Source organism: Mustela nigripes, chromosome 13 (genome assembly GCF_022355385.1).
Source record: "Mustela nigripes isolate SB6536 chromosome 13, MUSNIG.SB6536, whole genome shotgun sequence".
Lineage (NCBI taxonomy): Eukaryota > Metazoa > Chordata > Mammalia > Carnivora > Mustelidae > Mustela > Mustela nigripes.
The window spans coordinates 78,644,630-78,663,807 of NC_081569.1; the positions used below are offsets into that span (position 1 = coordinate 78,644,630).

Here is a 19,178-nt window from a genome sequence, read left to right on the forward strand (position 1 = left end):
ATGTACTTTTGACTTTAATAAATGCTTTCCCATTGCTGTGGGTTTGTCCTCATTCTGGTATGATGACTTGCCCTGGAGAACTATGATATCTCACTTTACCAGCTATGCAACCCATATCACTCAGTTATCTATGTCACTTCCCTTCTTCCTCTAAAACTCTTGGAAAAACAAAAGCTGCCTGCTAAAGTCATACATAAGAAAGAATATGTTAAGATGTATGTTACGATTATCAGCAATTGAAAGAATACAGGAAAAGAGAATTTGTACGACTTTCACAGTTGAAAATTCTCCTTCGTGTGGGCACAGGTTTAGAGTGAAGGTTACATCTTCATCTGCCCAGTCACAACGCAAGAGCTGGTGTTAAGGGAAAGGAAACATAATCCTGGCTCTTTGGTGAATAAGACTTATATATAAAATATTACATATATTGTTTGTATATTTAAAATTTTAGACATTTTCAGACCAGGCATGGAAGAATGATAGTTACATAAAAGGTTGTACCCCATTTATTTCTGGAGCCTTCTTTCCCCCCACACACTTTTGTTCATTTTATTTTATATATATATATATTTTTTTTCTTTTTAAGATTTTATTTATTTATTTGACAGGCAGAGATCACAAGTAGGCAGAGAGGCAGGCAGAGAGTGAGAGAGGATGAAGCAGGCTCCCCGCTGAGCAGAGAGCCCAATGTGGGGCTCGATCCCAGGACCCTGAGATCATGACCTGAGCCGAAGGCAGAGGATTTAACCACTGAGCCACCCAGGCGCCCCAATTTTTTATATATTTTTAAAGTACGCTCCATGCTGGGCATGGAGCCCAACATAGCACATGAACCCACAACCCTGAGAGAAAGGCCTGAGCTGAGATTAAGAGGCAGAAGCTGAACTGACTGAGGCATCCAGGCACCCCACTTTGATTATTTTGTAATGAAAGTATTACAAGCACTTGGTAAAAGATCTAAATTAATCAGCAAAAGAAGTTCAAAATGAAAAATAAAAACCTCACATCACGTTATGAGACCCATTTTCCAGAGATTACCTCTTTCAACTACTTAAAAAATTTCTTCTGATTTAAACCAGTGCTACTCAGAGGAGGTCCATAAACCACTGCCAATCTGTTCATTGGTCTATGGCGAGATAAGTATAGAAAGTAAGACCAAGTCTTTGGAAACTTTTATAGCAATCTGATACTGCTGTCACATTTATTTTATTTTACAAAGTACTGGTCCATATGTTTGGAAATCAAGATAAAATAAAACTGGTCCTTTATCACAGAGTTTGAGAAAAACCACCTTGTGGTCACCTGGTGGCTCAGTCGTTAAGCGTCTGCCTTCAAGTCATGATCCCAGGGTCCTGGGATCCAGCCCCCGCATTAGGCTCCCTGCTCAGTGGGGAGCTTGCTTCTCTCTCCCACTCGCCCTGCTTGTGTTCCCTCTCTCGCTTTGTCTCTCTGTGTCAAATAAATTTTAAAAGATCTTAAAAAAAAAGAGAGAACCACCTTAAAAACGAAACAAAACAAAACAAAACAGATTCCCTTCCTTTAAGGACAATGAATCATTTCATTTTTTCCTAGACCTTATTGTTCTCTTTCCCCCAAGTAATGAGATTATCCTAAAATTAATGTATTGGCCACGTTTGTAATTTAGAACAGTGGCTGGCACATACTATGAATATGTATATAATATATAGAGAGAATATTTATTCACAAGTATTAACTCTTAAGATTAAATTATACATTAAATCATATACAGGTAAATTTGTATAACTCAGTCCATTCACCCAGGCAGACTCTTACATGAACTCTGTGAAAGCTATGGCTCTTAGAGCTCTCTTCACCTCTTCTCTGTTCTCCTTCTCAGCATTGTAGATGTTTCATTATCTACATTCTTTTGCATAAGTATAATAACATCTGACATGCTTGGTCTAAAGGTGATCTAAAATTTTAAACAAATAATATGTGGAATAATTTACATGTAACTATGATGAACTATAAAATTATAATGCCTCCCCCCATACCCCATAATATCAAATTTGCAAAACTCTGTCCATTCAAAGGAGAATTTTCATGTGTAAAAAGGATTCTCTTTTCCCATATTCTTTTAATTGCTCAAAATCATGGCACCTATGTTAGTTTCTTCTGTATTGTATATAACTTTATTACACAACTTTTTGTATTTCCTGGAGTTTATATGTTTTTTTTTTTTTTATTCTTCACAGAAGAAACTGGTCAAGAAGCTTTTTCTATTCTTACCAATCTCATGACAATGTATATTGTACTACATTTAATATTTGGAAGAAATTACATGTCCTGATATTAAATATCTGATGAAGAAAATGTGAGTGCAGAAAGAGGTTGGGAATTAGGAATTTTATAGTTTACTTATATTTAAATCCTGGGAATTTATTTAAAAAATGTTTTAGAAAAAAAAATTTAGAACACTTTTCAGCTGTCAGATCTTTCAGAGGATCAAGGCTCTGGAGCGCGTTTTTGAAAGTGTGATCCATGGACTTTTTACATTCTCAGGGCGGGATTGCTATTTATGGGGATGGAGACTGGGAATCTCCATTTTTAACTAGAAATTGTTGGCATGCCAAAGTTAAAAAATGCCTGCTATAGTCCTAGAGCTAGACTGCGACGGGTTATTTAAAATGAGCCATAATCAAGAAGGTTCTTTGGCAAAATTATTAGAAATCCCTTGCCTTGCCAATATTCCTGTGTTCTATTAGCTAGTTTTTCCAGTTCCTATTTCTAAGCTCTACACTCCTGTTATCTACTTCTTAAATCATAGACAGAGTCTTGTTTGTAATTTTCTGATGTTTTGGCGATGTCCATCCAAGATTTACCCTTATTTTCGTACCAAATGTGGTAAACATGGAGAATAGCCTGATCTATCTCTTGTTCTTTTGGAATTGCTAAAAATGCAATGAAAGGAAGGGCATATTGACGCATGATCAGGTAAGTCATCATTTTCCTTAGTTTCACCCAATTATCTAAAAAATGTTTAAGGGAAAATGGGCTGCTCTTTCCATAAGATAAATTTGCCTAATCAAGTAAATATTTTAAAATAGGTATATAAGTCCTTTCAAGGAACTGAGAAAGGTCATAGGATGAATGTGTTGAGGGCCAAACTGAACTTAGTATATGATAAAGCTGATCACTGATGGGTAACTGGATGGGGAAACTGGATGGTGTCAAACACCCATCTAGTAGTCACAATGACGACATGAAACAAGATGAAACACACAACACTGGCTTCGAATGAACTGTAACATTCTCAAACTCCCATCTCATGATTACCAAAAGTCTTCTCTTATGTAATTAGTTGTAATCATGTGATTCATTCTGGAGTGTTTTATGTATACATGCATTCTTATTTAGCTGTATTTATAATGTGTTATTTGGTTAAATATATATAAATACCTATATATAACTGTAATTAAATATGTGTTTAGTTACACATATAACTTTATGTAATTACATACAAGTGTGTGTGTATAGCTAAATACATATATATAGACAAATACACCTATCATGTAAAGTGGCTGGAAAACAGAAAGTGTTCATATATTTAAGGTACTCTAGCTATGTCAATCACTGGGCTAAGCACTTTCCAGTATGATTTCATTTAGTACTTAATAAAACCCAGTGAATTAGGAATTACTGTCACCATATTTCAGACAAGAAAACTGAGACCTAAGAGAGTAAGTAACTTGGATGGGGTCACCATTACTCTAAGTGGAAGAGCTCTCAACTCAGGTCATTATCACAACATGATCTTGTTTCCCTGTATTTTAAGACATTATTGAAAATTGTGTTTCTACTGTAGCTCTAAGCTACTGAAAGCATATTAAAAATTTAATGGGACAGCATGGCAAAATCCATTAGGATAATCAAGAGGCTGTAAATGTAGTAGATAAGAGCCTCTACCTTGGAGCTAGCTGACAGGATTTGCACCCTGGCCCCACTTAGGCAAGTCACTTAACCCTCTGTGTCTACAGCACTTCATCTTCCAAACAGAAACAATTATCGTATCTATTCAAAGGTTGGGGATGAGTAAATGAGTTCATATATATAGAGTGCTTGGCTATAATGCAAATGTTATAGAAGGGCTAGCTATTGTTATTTTTTTCTTTGAAAGTTTAATTTTATTATCTCCCCTTTACCTGTAACATTTGGTCAGTGAAGTTTTCCTCAATTTTCTCATTTTTCAAATCATACCTTGATTCACACAAAAAAATCTATTTTTATAATGGACATCTGTTAATGCTTTTGTGTTTGTTTTTAGCCTACTATCCTTTCCCTGCAGGAACTTACTCTCTCCAAACTGGAGAGGCTCTCCATCATCTATATGGCCAATCAAAGCCAGGTTCCTGCGGTGACAATGGGATTGTTCCCAGGGTATTACGGGATTTAAGCAGAGCCAATCAGTGCCCCTTTCAGAGACTCTATGGCTACTGAGAGATAATTACTCTTCCATTCTGAGATCATGTACAATGAGTAGCATGTAAAACCTAGGGCTGCTGGGGATCACTTGGCACCACATGAAGAGTCCACCTGAGAAGGAAGCCATCATAAAGTAAAGCAGAGATGATGAGAGATGGAGGAATAGGACACTTGAACTGCTGGCTCCAAAGAGATGAGATTCACCTTTTGGACTTCCCAGTTGTGTGAGTCAATAAATTATCTTCTGCTTAAGTTAGTTATAGGTTTCTATTATTTGCACACAAGAGTCCTGATTAATTAATTCACTGCTAAATTATTAGTGAGCACATCTCTAGAATGCTAGTACTTGGCTTATTATATTATCATAGCAAAAATAATGAATGAGTTTAAAATATTCTCTATAGTGTCCTAAACATCAAGCCATGAGAAATAAGCACCCTTTCATGTACAACAATGTATGATATAAAGAATGAAGGCAGTAACTTCAAGTCCAATTCCTACCACTGTTTGACTTTAGGCAAGGCACTTAACCTTTCTGGTTTCTGCCTATTACAGAAACGAAAACAAGTTTCATATTGGAGGACTGTTGTGAGGTTCAAATGGCACAATGGTAAGTCTAGCACTCCAATATATATATTATATTATATCAGGTACAATTCTACACCAATAGAAAAAAAAATGCAGGATCCAGGAATTTTTTCATCTGACACATCTATGTATGCTAAAAGACCTTACAACTTTCTTTTTTCTTTTGCATTTTCACGCCAAGAAAAAAAAATACAACTACCAATATGTCTGAAGAATACTTGGGAAACATGCACATCAGTTTGCATATAATTTCTTAAAATTATACAATCAATTCTTGGTTACCCGCCAGAGCAACTGCTTAGCTTAGTGTTCTAGCCTCCTCCTAACTCGAAGTCCTTGGTTCACCCCTCACCTGCCTTTGTAGATGCTTTTCCCATCCTTTTATCTCATTCAGTCTCTGTTACAACCTCATTCTATAGGCAGAAATCATTATTCTGTGGTACAGTTAAGGAATCGAAGCTCGAAGAAGGTTAACTGACGGCTAATTAGAACGGCAGGCAGCATGATATCTTGAACTGTTGGACTGTTGCTCCTTACCTTTGATTTTAGAGCCCTTGAAGTGCTTTATTTTATTTCCTTGTATACGGATTGTTAAGGGTTCTTGGTGTGGTTTTAAAGTATACTGAGACTAAAAATTCACTAAGATCAGTTGTGACCATCCTTTGCCAATACTAGTTTGTTTGTGTATTTCTCAGATCCCATGTGCTTGAAATTATGTTGTACCAGCCCATTATTACTTTTCATGAGAGAATGGTTTGTTCTCCACCAGACAGTGGGACAGACTCCAGGCCTGTAACTACTTCTATAACATCTCAGCTGTATTAAGGCATCTTTAACTGACTTTTTTATATTCAACTATTAGTTCTGTTCATACACCAGCAGCTAGGTAACTCATTTGCCATCTAGAGCCTCAATTAGCAAGTAGTACAACTCTTGTGCCTCAAAGGCAAGGATGAGTCAGAAGAAGATACTGAGGAGAAATGCCAGTTAATTCCCAAACTGACTTGAGTGGTTTAGAAAAGTGAGGTTCTACCTGAGCTGGAATCCACATCACTTTGTCTCAGTGGTAGGAAATTTTCGGCATATAGAAATATGTACAGCAAGTAAAATATGCACTTCCTGGTCAAATATAAATGTCTTTTAAATTGCCCATGTAATTGTCTTTCTGAAATGCTACATCTCTTTCTTTGCAAATTTTCGTGACTTGCCTAAATTCCATCTCCTCTGAAAATACTAGTGTGACTAGTCAAAGCCACAGTGATTCTTCCTCCTTTGACTTGACATCTTTCCATTCAACTTTAAGTTCCTTGAAAAATATTTTATGTTTTGTCCTTTGGAGATATATAGATATATCTATATCTATAGATATATATGTGGTTTCCCAACAGCAGTTCATTGAGGCATTAATATTTAGGTCTCTGGTATCTACTATCAGTGATAATTAAACATTCACAATCTGTAGCTGTATGTTTCTGGCCTCAATCGGTTGTATCGACACAGCTAGGCCAGCGCATTTCCATGGTACCAGAGAGGGAACGTCATTTACTCCACTACTCCAAGAAAAAGATTTTAAAATGTGGAGGCTCTTTTCCTAATGTCCTCCGATTCCTGCATAACAGGAAAATGTTGACTGGTTTCAGAGGTATTCCAGCTTTGTACTGTGGTAACAATGTCAAGTCATTTGACTGGATTTCTGGATTGCAGGTATCAAGCATAATGGTCAACCATATTTAAAGGTAGTGTTTCCTAACAAGGATACTTGTCACAAGATTTATGTGATAATCCCACCTTTCTGCCTTCTAGAAAGGAAACATAATGATACTTTGCTTTTTGCCTCTGTTAAATTATCCTAAATATTTCATTAGTGCTTTGGCTACATGATAGTTCTTTTGTAGGTCACAGATTCCTTTAAGATATATTCATCCAGCTATAATTTGCAACTAATTAGAGATGTCAAAGGGTTGTTGCTAATAGTAACTCAAAGTCCTGATAATGTATAGCTCTTGCCTTTTAATACCAACCATAGCCTCAGAACGTAATTATCTCAGGCAGTTTACATACACTCTTTTCCGATTCCTACATCACTACACTCAGTAACAGGTGTCAGACAGATGTTTATCTATGACTGTATTTGCCTTTTTAAGTGATGAAAAATCTGAATGAACTTAGAACTAGATGTGGCCTGAAAACTAAAGAAGGACCAGTCATTAAACCATGGTTAAAGGATGTACGCACAGATTGTCTGGGTATGAATTCTGGATCTGCCACTTATTAGCTTTGTCATTTTGGCCTGTGGTGTCCCTTCTCTTGCCTCAGTGCTCTTACCTGAATTACAGGTATAATAGTAAAACTTATCTTATGGGGTTGTTGTGAGAATTAAATAAATACTTAAATAAAGTATGTTCATCGGGAATTCTATTCCAAAGTGCTGAATATGACATTTTCTCTGCCTTGATTGCCCCTGCCACTTTTAAAACTCTCTCTCGGGACACCTGGGTGGCTCAGTTGGTTAAGCCGCTGCCTTCAGCTCAGGCCATGATCTCAGGGTCCTGGGATCGAGTCCCACATCAGGCTCCTTGTCCTGAAAGGAGCCTGCTTCTCTCTCTGCCTCTGCCTACCACTCTGCCTGCTTATGTGTGCTCTCTCTCTCTGACAAAAAAATAAAAACAAACAAACAAACTCTCTCTCTTTAAGAAGGAAAGATTTTTTAAGAATTTAACTTAAAATAATGCAACATTGCCAAGGCAATCTAACCTAAATAAATCAATCAGAGATACACATAGTAATTATATATGTAAGGATCAAAAAGGAACAACCTAAAAATAGAATACCAGGGAAATGGCTAAAGAATGTCACATGAAGGAAATCAGCACACAAAGAACTGGCATGCTAATATATAACATGATAATTAAAATATCACTATCAAAGTTCTTGTGTCCATAAGAGATTTAAGTGCTGAATACAGAAACAAGTATATGGTTAGTAAAGATTACTCCTATTAGAGATTAGCCATTTCCATTACACCAATGTTTATAAGTTCTAAGGCAATATGCCAAAATATTTTGTTTTTTTGTTTCATTTACCTCTTAATATGTATCACTCAATTTGTCTATAAAATATGTACACTTCATCCGAAGATGATATTGGTCTCCATTTGCTTTACTCCTTCCCAATCCACCTTAATTTATGCCTCTGCTCCACTGGACAATTTACAATGAACATTTAACAATTTAGTAATTCACAACTGAATTAATAGTGTAACACTGAAGCATTAAACCACTATCATTTATGAATGGCAGATTACCTTCGTGAGAGATTTCCTTCCAGGGATTTGGTGGATACATGAAAGCTGCATTCTGGATTTGGTCGTGTATGTCTTCATCTTCATTAAAAGGGAACGTGCCACTTAGGCTTACATAGATGATGACTCCAACAGACCACATGTCTAGAGAGCGGTTATAGCCTTTGTTCCTCAGAACCTCAGGAGCCAGGTAAGCTGGGGTCCCCACCACTGACCTCCGGAAAGACTTTTCTCCAATGATCCGGGCAAAACCGAAGTCACAAAGTTTCACCTGTTGGTAATAATGGTTTACAGAAATGGTAAAGTCAGAGATTGTGTGTCTATGTGTGTCTTAGCCCAGGTCTACCAAAGACAATTAGAATACTTTGCATATCCTTATAGACTTCTCATGCATGACAGAAATAATAGCTACTTTCCATTTTATATACTTGAAGACAGTGGCTGAAGTACTGCTACAAAAGTATATTTTCATTCATAAAAAAAAATCACCTAAACATTCACCCTTCCTTCCCCCCCAAAACCAAGAGATAAATGTGAAAATATGTATACTCAGAAGTGGGTAATATTCTTTTACCAGGCAGAAAAACATCACACAAATCTGGAAGTGACAGATTGAACACAAGGTCTTATTATAAATAAAGGTTAAGGGATCAGCACAGGGACCCGTCATGTTACCTACAATAATCCTCAAACTCAGGTCTGCATGGGAACCTAGACAGGACCTGAAGATGTCAGGGAAGCAAGATGGACAGTCGCCTTAGGTCATGTCAGATAGAAGATTCCCTGGGGAGATGTGCAGTAGTTTTCTATCCTCTGAGATGAGGAAAACCAGAAATGTTTGCCCTTGTCCCTCAGAACAACGCTGAACTTAAATAAGTCCCTGGGAAGTGTTCTCCACCCTCTCTGGCCCCAGCTTTCAGCACTGGCCTGGGGTTGCCCCTGCTGCAGGCTGTGCCTACAATGGCCGCTGAATGAGCACAAGGAGAAGGCTCATTGTTGCACTCGGGGAGGCTGAACCGAGAAGCCAGAGTAACAAAGCCGTAGTCCCCAAGATCTAAGAAGGAAGCAAGGGAATGAAAACGAACAGGTAAAACGTGAAACAAATAAAGCTTTTGAGAAAAAAATATCGCAGGGGAGCCAGTACTGGTGCTGCCGTCAGCTGGCTTTGCTGAGAGAGGCTTTCAGACTTGCCTGGGGGAAAGGATCTGCCGATGCCAGCAACACGTTTTCTGGTTTGAGGTCACAGTGAACGATATTTTTAAAGTGAAGATGCCGCAGAGCCACAAGTATCTAGAGAGAAGAAAATCATCAAGATAATCTTATTTTGGTCTATGAGTTTATTTCAAAATGTTTTTTTACTAGGACATAAATTGGAGGGGCCACGAGAAAACCCACAGTGAACAGTTAAGCCTCTGTATATGCAAGACACGGAAATGAGCTAAATTCACATGGCAGGTTTCTAAGGAAACGTCAGTGGAAAGAGTGGCCTATTATGGTATTGATACAGCAACCAAGACAGGTGTAGATAACAGATGGCAGGACTAGCTTCCAGGGGCATCCATTCTTGAATCATTTCAAAGAACCAGGACTCAGCCACTGTGCAACTGAAAGTTTCATGAGTAGTTTTAATACAAGGGCCTGCACACGCGTGACTCCCTTGGTACGCTGGATTCTGGAGACCACAGATAAAAATAAAATAACACAATAAAGCCCCCGCCACCTTTCTGAGTGTAAGTCAGACTTGGGACTCGGGACTAAACAAGGCTAGGAAGCTGCAGTAAAACAGTGGTAACATTTGATATTGAATATTATCTTTTTATTTTCCTGCCTCTAATTGATTTCTTACCTGAGTAATTAAAAACTTCGTTATGTGCTCTGGCAACCTGCCCTTTTCACTTGACAAGATCATCTCCAACATGTCTCCATGGAGTTTTTCCATAACAACAAACACTCTTTCAGGCGTCTCAAACATACACTCCAAATTTACAACACCAGGGTGATGAAGGTTCTATTAAAGATAAATAAAGCACTTGAAGAAAATGAGTTTTTTGATACTGTTTGGCAAGCTCACTGATTATATAAAACTGTTCAAGCTTAAAGCTATGGAGAAACCCACACTTTGGATTCTTAACATTTCTGAATTCCACATGTGCTGCCTTATATTTTTGAAATTCTAATGTCTCCAAAAAATATATCTTTACTTTCTATGCAGAGTGAAATTATTTTTTTCTACGCTGAAAAACCTAAGTTCCAGCACAGTGAATTGCTAATTAGGTTTTAATTAGAATGCCATATTGAGAAATCCAAATTTCGCAGGATCATCTCCAATATTAAGCACACCACCCTAAATAAGCATACCAGGCCATCTCTACACCCTTGATAGAAAGTTAACGTCGACAAGATGAAATCTGTACTTGCAGCACATCTGACGGCACTGAAGAAGCACATTAGTCATAAACCTTTCGGAACCGCTCTATCAGTGCTCTAACACAGAGTGAAGACTGCCAGGAAAACCGTGAAAAAAAAAATTATTTAGTTCACATTCTGTTTGGTACCCCGGGCTACGTGGTCGTCCTGTGTGGTTCTCAAGCACTCAATAAATATTTCCACAATAAAGCAATGGCTCATGAGAGGTTGCATTTGGCTTGACATGTTAATTGTCACATATATCAAGTAAAATTACTCTTAACATTAGATGGACCCTTAGGAGGATGCTTCAGTCTGAATGTGGCTGTGGGGTCATCAACAAAGCCTTCAATCATCTGACCTTTATCTTATTTTTCTTCTGGGTACAACAACAACAACAAAATCCTAACATTAAAAGAACTCTTATACATTCCACTTACATTTCAATGAGAAACAAAAAAAAAAAAAATCATCATGAACATAAACTACCTGAAGAAAAAAATCAGGGACTCACTGAAATGCACGAACAGCTGAACAGAGAAAAAAATAAATAAATGATTTTAGAAAAAAAAAAATTCTCCATCAGGGATAAAAGTGCATGTAAAATGAAATTCTCACAAACTTCTCGAAACCGCAGACAGCCTGCTATTTAGACCTCACAGATGGATACTGGCTGGTGAGCAGCAGAAGGGACCACAGGTGAGTCTGTACCATTGCTGTCCTCCTTCTGCCCATGGGCAAGGAGAGCCTGGCGTGAACTGGATACGGAGGCTGGCAGAAGCTCCCATGATGACGACCCGTTTGTCAGGATGCCCTGCCCCTACTTGGGCCGTGTTGATCTCTACCTCATACATCTGATGGGTCTTTTGGATTTTGGTGCCTTGGTGCCCAATTCTGTCACCATTAATGTGGTCAGGGAATAACAAATTTCTGAATGTGGTCTGAGCTGATGTCTACCCCTCAACCCCAAAGCCTTTCACCTCCAGAGGGCTGGAGTCACTGTCCTTGAAACTGTCACACTGTTAACTGGTCAAAACTGGCTACTTCGGGATAGACTAGCCCTCCAGAGTCAGAGCTGAAGCACATGGGTGGGAGGGGGAGGATGAGATGACCAAAACTGCTACTTTATTTGTCCTGACTGATTACAAATAAGACTGGACAGCTGCTGGGGCTTTGGCCAACATGGGGGTGCCAGATCGTTAAGTGGGAGATGCTAACAAATGACTCCATGGATGCATTTGATATGCATTATGGAAGACCAACGATAGCACTGCTCGTACCTGAACCCATGCCCAGGCTGTCACATGGTCTTGAATCCACTTCCTGGATCCAAAGAAGCCACACCAGGTAGAAAGATCATCAGCCTCTGGGGTATCTGGGCATTTTAGCTATCCTCTTTTAAATCAATGATGTCAGTAAAGGGTCTAAGAATGACATGAGAGGGGTGCCTAGGTGGCTCAGTTGTTAAGCATCTGCCTTTTGCTCAGGTCATGATCCCAGGGTCCTAGGAACGAGCCCCGCATCAGGTTCCCTGCTCAGCGCTTCTCCCTCTCCCACTCCCCTTGCTTGTGTTCCCTCTCTTGCTGTGTTTCTCTCTCAAATAAATAAATAGAATCTATAAAAAAAAAAAAAAAAGAGTGACATGAGAGTCCTGCCTGGGTTATTTTTCTCCTGGGGCAAGTCCACTATGAAATGTGCTAAGTGTACCTTCCTCTGTGAATATCTTCTGAACTGCTTCTTTTTAAAATTTATTCTAACTTTAAGCATTTAAGCAGTATTCTGAAGAGTTTGGCTTTCTTTCTTTCTTTCGTTCTTTTTTAAAAAAGATTGTATTTATTCATTTGAGAGAGAGAGACAGAGAGAGCACAAGCAAGGGGAGTGGCAGGCAGAGGGAGAGGGAGAAGCAGACTTCCCACTGAGCAGGGAGCCTTATCAAGGCCCAGTCCCAGGACCTGAAGATCATGACCTGAGCCGAAGGCTTTGCTTAACCCACTGAGCCACCCATGCATCTCTGAATTTTGCTTTTTTTTTTTTAAATTTAAGATTTTATTTATTTATTTGACAGACAAATCACAAGGAAGCAGAGAGGCAGGCAGAGAGAGAGATGGGGAAGCAGGCTCCCTGCTGAGCAGAGAGCCCGATGTGGGGCTCGATCTCAGGACCCTGAGATCATGACCTGGGCTGAAGGCAGAGGCATTAACCCACTGAGCCACCCATGCATCTCTGAGTTTTGCTTTCTTAAATGACCAAGGCCTTGTTGACTGAGTGAGGAGCAGGAAAAATGATTAGGAAAGCAAGAGACCGATAGAAGATAGCAAGGCAAGGGGTCTCCCGTGTAGACCCAGGAAAACTGGAGTGTGAAGAAGATCAATGTAAAGGGGCTCAGGAAGGACAGGGGAGAAGGGGAGTCAGGAAATGGCCAGGAAGCTCTCCTACCTAAATTATCCAAATATAAACGCAAGGTGGTTTCTCATGTGCTTCTTCTACTTGCATTCCTCTAAGTAAGTGAGGTCTTAAAAATACTAACGTTCTATGTCAGTATTTCTTTTTTCCTTTTCCCTATTCTACAACATGATTTAAGGAGCCCCTATATAGAGGTGAGGACTTAAATGGGCTTATCTCTTTGATGTATTCCCAGAACGTTTTAGGCCAAAAGTATGGAACAGACTAAGGAGATTGTTCACTGTCAACTATCTTGTTAACTTTACTTATCTATAAACTCTGAAGGACTCTGAAATGTCCCCTACTAACATCTTTATGAAAGGGATAAGGGAAAATTTTGTTATTTTTAATAAAGGACTTTATAGTTAGGTATATAGATTGATAAAAAATTCAGTAACATGGGTGCCTAGGTGGCTCAGTGGGTTAAAGCCTCTGCTTTCGACTCAGGTCATGATCCCAGCGTCCTGGGATCGAGCCCCGCATCGGGCTCTCTGCTCGGCAGGAAGCCTGCTTTCCTTCCTCTCTCTCTGCCTACTTGTGATCTCTGTCAAAAAAAAAAAAATTAAAAAAAAATTCTTTAACACTGAACTAAAAGTCATGTATACACAACTGGTAGAGATGTTTCAGAAAAGTTTAGACTAATACGTTTGCTGCACTTGGCCCTTGCTCTTTTATAAAAACCTTTATGCTTTATGGGTTGGCTAAAGAGAAGATTGAGTGGGAGTTGAAAAATCTTTCCAAGAGGAAAGATTTTTTTCCCCCTGCAGAGCTGATATATAACAAGTTGACATTTTTAAAGATTATCATGTGTAGCTGAGACAAGGCATCATAGATGCTCACTCATAAGCTATATTTTTTGCATTGAACCAAATGACCAAACTTGTTTTTGTATTTGGCAGTAAGAAAAGAGAATAGAAAGAATCATGCCTTATTTATCCACATCCTCCATACTATACTGATGAATACTTCTCCACTCTAGAGAAGATAATATTTGGAGATTGGAAATTAAAAAAAAAAAAATTCAAGGCATTATATTCTATTACAATTCATATCACCTTTTTAATTCCTTAAGGGTAACTCTGAGATAAGCTTCAACCCAAGTAGTCCATGTCACTTATTCACAATTTTACTCTTCTATATAAAATATGAAATAGCTTCTCAATTTTTCCTACTAATGTCCAAAGTAACTGAATTAACTTAAAAGTGTCTTGATGACCAAAACACTATGGCAGACTGGTGTTCAGAAAGAATTGTGCTAACTGCTCAGGCCTACCTCAGGAATTCAGATAATAAATTTCATGGCAGAATAATCTACTACTGGACTCTCTGGCCATCTGTTTGTTGCATTTAAGTAACTTAATTTTCAGGAAATGAAACATTTGGTCAAGTACAGGAAAGAATAGTGTCCATTCACACTTAACAGATTGATGACATATCCATGGGGTGAATATAAATTATTCCGAAGTCTGGAGGAAATACCATTTGGAGATCAAGACAAAAATTTTCCTGATTCAACCTGCCTAGAAAATTCCTATGTAATCAATGGAAATTCATCACTAAAAGCAAAAGTTTTTATAAAAGTTACGATATTTTATCTTAAAAAAAAAGAAGGATTTAACTAACTAACATTTTTAGTGTATGCATACATTCTATTCTATATTTTTTTGGATTCATGTTAAGCAATATTTCCTTAGTACTTATATTATTTAATTCTAATAGTGTTGCTTTATTTTAATATTCAACTCTGAAGTTGAGTATTCATTCCAAATATTTAGCTGTGATAAGTTAAAGGTATCATGTTTTCCCCTTCTTTATCCTGCCTTCAGGATTATTATATTCAAACATATGAGAGGGAGGAAAGGGGAGAATTAGAATCAACTTATCTTTTTAACAAGTTATTTAGGAGTAATACAGCCTTAATATGGGGACTTCTGCCTACTTTCCTATCAAACATCTGAATGATTTAGTTCATAATGAGACAGAGAGATATAATCGGTATAATCAGTGATGAGTACAAGGTCTAAATTATAAATGGCATGCCAAACAGAAGGAAGCATGTGCTATTACACAGTGGTATTGGTGGGGACGTGAGGTGCCTTTCTCAGAAGTAAAGCACTGTGGCAATGGCTTTGTTAATTCTCATTACTGCCCGTTTGCCAGGGTTGAGAGAAGAGCACACTTTCTTATCCATTTTCCAATCGCATTCTTTTTCAATCCATACTTCATTTAAGGCCCCTTGAAATCACCATCTTTTGATGTCTTATAAAGGGGAAATAGCATATAATTCCCAGAGAGATGCTATAAACGTGAATGTAGAAAGCGGATGATTATAAGAAAACTCAGTAAACCTAGTAAACAAAATGGTAAGGGAAGCTCAGCTCTCTCCCCTAAATTCCAGAATCTTTTATCCAAGTGTCTTTTAGGTTTGTTCATGTAAATGAATGATGCCAACAATGGGATCAGTGTCTTTCCATCCAAACTTACTCTTCTGGTGTTTCCTCTCTTGGTAAATGGCCTGCCATCTAGGTCAGAAACCTGAGTCACGGGGTGCCTGGTGGGTGCCGGGGTGGCTCAGTGGGTTAAAGCCTCTGCCTTCAGCTCAGGTCATGATCCCGGAATCCTGGGATGGAGCCCCACATCAGGCTCTCTGCTCAGCTGAGAGCTTGCTTCCCTTCCTCTCTCTCTCTCCCTTCCTGCTTGTCTACCTACTTGTGATCTCCGTCTGTCAAATAAATAAATAAAAATTTTAAAATAAAATAAAATGCTGTAGGTTAAAAGAAAGAAAGAAAGAAAGAAAGAAACCTGAGTCACCCTAAACATTCCCTTTCCTCTCATTTCTAACAACCACCTGGTCTCTGAAAGTTTCAGAGTTCATCCCCTAATGACTAATATAACAGATGCCACCACTGGTGTGAGTTGAAAAGTGATTTTCTGAAGTCTCAAGGGAATGACAAAGACATTCACTCCTTCAAAATATACAAATTTTGGTCACTGCTCAGGTAAAGACCTCAGCATCTTTGGTAGGAAGAAACCCATAATTTTCCTGCTACTTGGGTGACTTGTATTTATTTTATATCTAATTCTCAATAAGGAGATATTCATAGTTTCAGCTAATTCTCAAAGGCCACTAGGCAAGAGTCATCAGCAAGAGAGAAGCAAAGGAGCAGCAGCTGAAGGCCACCATCACGACGTTCCTTTTAAATTAACCCTTTTCCTCCATGCCAACCTCTACTCCCTCTGGATACATGAGTTATGAAAACCAAATTTCTTAGGATTTCATTACTGTCCTGAGGATGAGAAATAATGCAATTAAAATGGACTTTTCAGATAATAAGGGTCAATGCACGTCCGCCTTCTTGTTGTAGTGAAGACTTTTGGACTCCCTTCTCTTTCTCCATTTTTGCTTTAGCCAGGAGCAGGCATGACTACAAGGAAAGTCTCAAGGTGTGGAACATAATTTTAGGAGTACAGTCCTTGGAGACAGACTGCCAGAGTGTATTGGAGCTCTGCATTTCCCAGCTTTTGACTTCCATTTCTTTGTGTGTAAAATGGCATAAGAATAATGTGCCTAAATCGGAAATGTGACTAGGACTTAATTATTTAATGTGTATAAAATACTTGAAATGATGCCTGGTACATAGTAAAAGTTAACTGATATTATTATTAGGCAGATTTTCGGTGATTTTAAAAAGATCTGGATCACATTTTTCTCTCTAGTTTGGTACCTGAGAGTTTACAGTAAGTGGCAGCAAAGAAGTTTTCCTTTTGCTTTTCATCTAACAGAGGCTAAGGGTAAGTGTGAACTGCCACAAACTTGCACCTTCTAGTGTATCCACCACCATCCTTCCCCTCACTGTGATCTTAGACATCAGTGATGGCAGAGATGCATCTGCTCTGAGGTCAACGAACTGAGGGCTGTGTCACCCTAGGTGAAGGCCCTCCTGGCCTCAGGTGAGAATGAGATCACCTGGTTGTTGTGTGTAAATGTGTGCCCATTTCATGCTCAGCTGGCAGAAGGTTTACAGTTTAAATGAGCTCCTACTGTAAGTAGTTATCTTTTAGCATTTTTTGCAAACTTCATCTGCAAACTTTTGCAAAGGTACATTCATAATAACCTAGAACAAAATAAAACTAACATGTCAGAGGAATAAATGCACACAATATTACTTCAGCCACAAGACCTGATAGAACAATCCATCCTCCTGTATACAGATGTCACTGGCTGACATTTAGATCAATGGGGCCACAATCAATGTAACCAACTGGATTCTCGGAACTCAGAGACCTTCATACAAGTTTTGGTAAGAGTTGTCTGTCTGCTCATACCATCCATCACAACTGGAACGTAATTTGCTTTAGTTGTAGCAGTAGTTAGCACAGATTAATGCCAGTTTCATATAGTAAAATTTTGTGAGAAAAACCGTAAGTTGAAGCCTCTTCATTAACTGCGAAAAACAAGAGATACGCCTGTATCTTGCCTGGTTCTCAAAACAGTCAACTTGCAGGTGGCTAGCTTGTAACGAACAGTTGACAACAACATCTTAAAGAGCTTTAAGTCTTAGGGATTCTATTAAGTAACACTGGCCCAAGAAATAAAAAGAAAAGAAAAAGAAAAAGGACCAATTCAATATTTGCACAGCAAGAAAATCAGCTGAGGTCTGATGCATGATTTTGTATTCATGTATACCCATAAGCCTATCCACACATCTCTGAGTCATTCTTCTCTTTATCAAATCTGGAAAAGCTTCAGTCTAGCTTTGGATTCCAGGGTTGCTGCAAACACATGATAAATATAATGAGTCTTCTCCTTTCCCTATAATCGAAGCAGCTAAGGGCGGGGGACGGGGACTGGGAGGGAGTATATATAAAACAATACTTAAAAAAAAAACAAAAACCCTTCTGTCATCTTCTCTTATACTGTTTCAAACTTTTTTTGACTTCTTATCAGGTAGCAATAGTACAAAGATACGTGATATTTTCCATCCATCACCAAGAATCCTTCAAATTAGAGGTACATGGAAGATTTAAAAAAAAAACCAAAAAACAAAAAAAAAATACAACCAAATCTAGATGTTCTAAGTCTGTCTTCTGGACTGATACGCTGAGGTTCCACTGAAATTAATGTTTATATGTGGGTGAATTTGATACTGTAATTTTGGGGGGAGAAAGAGTGATTTCTATCAGGAAAACTTGGGACAGGCCGTCAGTAGACAGAATCTTGTCCGTATTCTGGAGCCTACCCCTTGATCCCTAACTAAGTCCAGAATTTCAAGTTGACTAGGTAAAAAAGTGTTGATATTTGAGAGCCAACAACAAAGAATTCAAAGACAGAAAATCAACGACTGATCAATACCTTCAAAAAAAATCAGTGTTAGTAACATTTCACCCATAAAATATGACCCCCCCCTTCTTCCATCCTATTACTCAGTTTGTGTTTTGGAGAAAGGCAAGATTTAAAGTATGGTTGTTAAAATAGAAAAATTGGAATTTGTAAATCTAGATGTGCTTATTGTATATAAAAGCTGAAAAACAGCTCAAATATCTCAAATATCTGGATTTTTTTTCCCCAATCTGCTATCAAATGCATAGCAATGGAGACACATCTGGAATACTTTTTTTATTTCCTGTTAATCTATCTGGCTAGAGACATGAATGCATAAATCCCATCTAGTCTTGGTGTTAGATTTAAAGTGTAATTTTTAACAAATCATATCTCTGTAGCCCAGCTTCTATATTTAGATGCCAGCACTCCAGAAAGTATAACATTCTATTATGCCGTTAAATGATCTGTGCAGATACATAATCCTTCTGATGTCTTATATATCAGATAATGGGAAGTGGAGCGAGTATATAGGGTCTACTGGACAGGAATAGAAGATAGACCTTATGTGCAAAAAGGTCAGTTGGTGATATTTCACATTTGTGTAAGCATTCTAAGGCAAAACGTGTTTAATTGGCATATTCTCAAAATTAAATAGGTTCCTAATTATGGGGCTTT

At 38.2% G+C, this 19,178-nt stretch overlaps 1 protein-coding gene across 2 annotated transcripts in view; it reads right to left on the minus strand.

Moving 5' to 3' along the window:
* The window catches only part of PRKD1 (protein kinase D1), a 332,420-nt gene that overhangs the window by 13,428 nt on the left and 299,814 nt on the right, over nucleotides 1-19,178 (minus strand). For both annotated transcript variants that reach the window (XM_059373029.1, XM_059373028.1), the window contains 3 exons: nucleotides 10,179-10,340; nucleotides 9,524-9,622; nucleotides 8,336-8,603 (listed from right to left, as the gene is read on the minus strand). In XM_059373029.1, coding sequence (XP_059229012.1) covers nucleotides 8,336-8,603; nucleotides 9,524-9,622; nucleotides 10,179-10,340 — 529 coding nt within the window. The remainder of the gene's footprint in view (nucleotides 1-8,335; nucleotides 8,604-9,523; nucleotides 9,623-10,178; nucleotides 10,341-19,178) is intronic.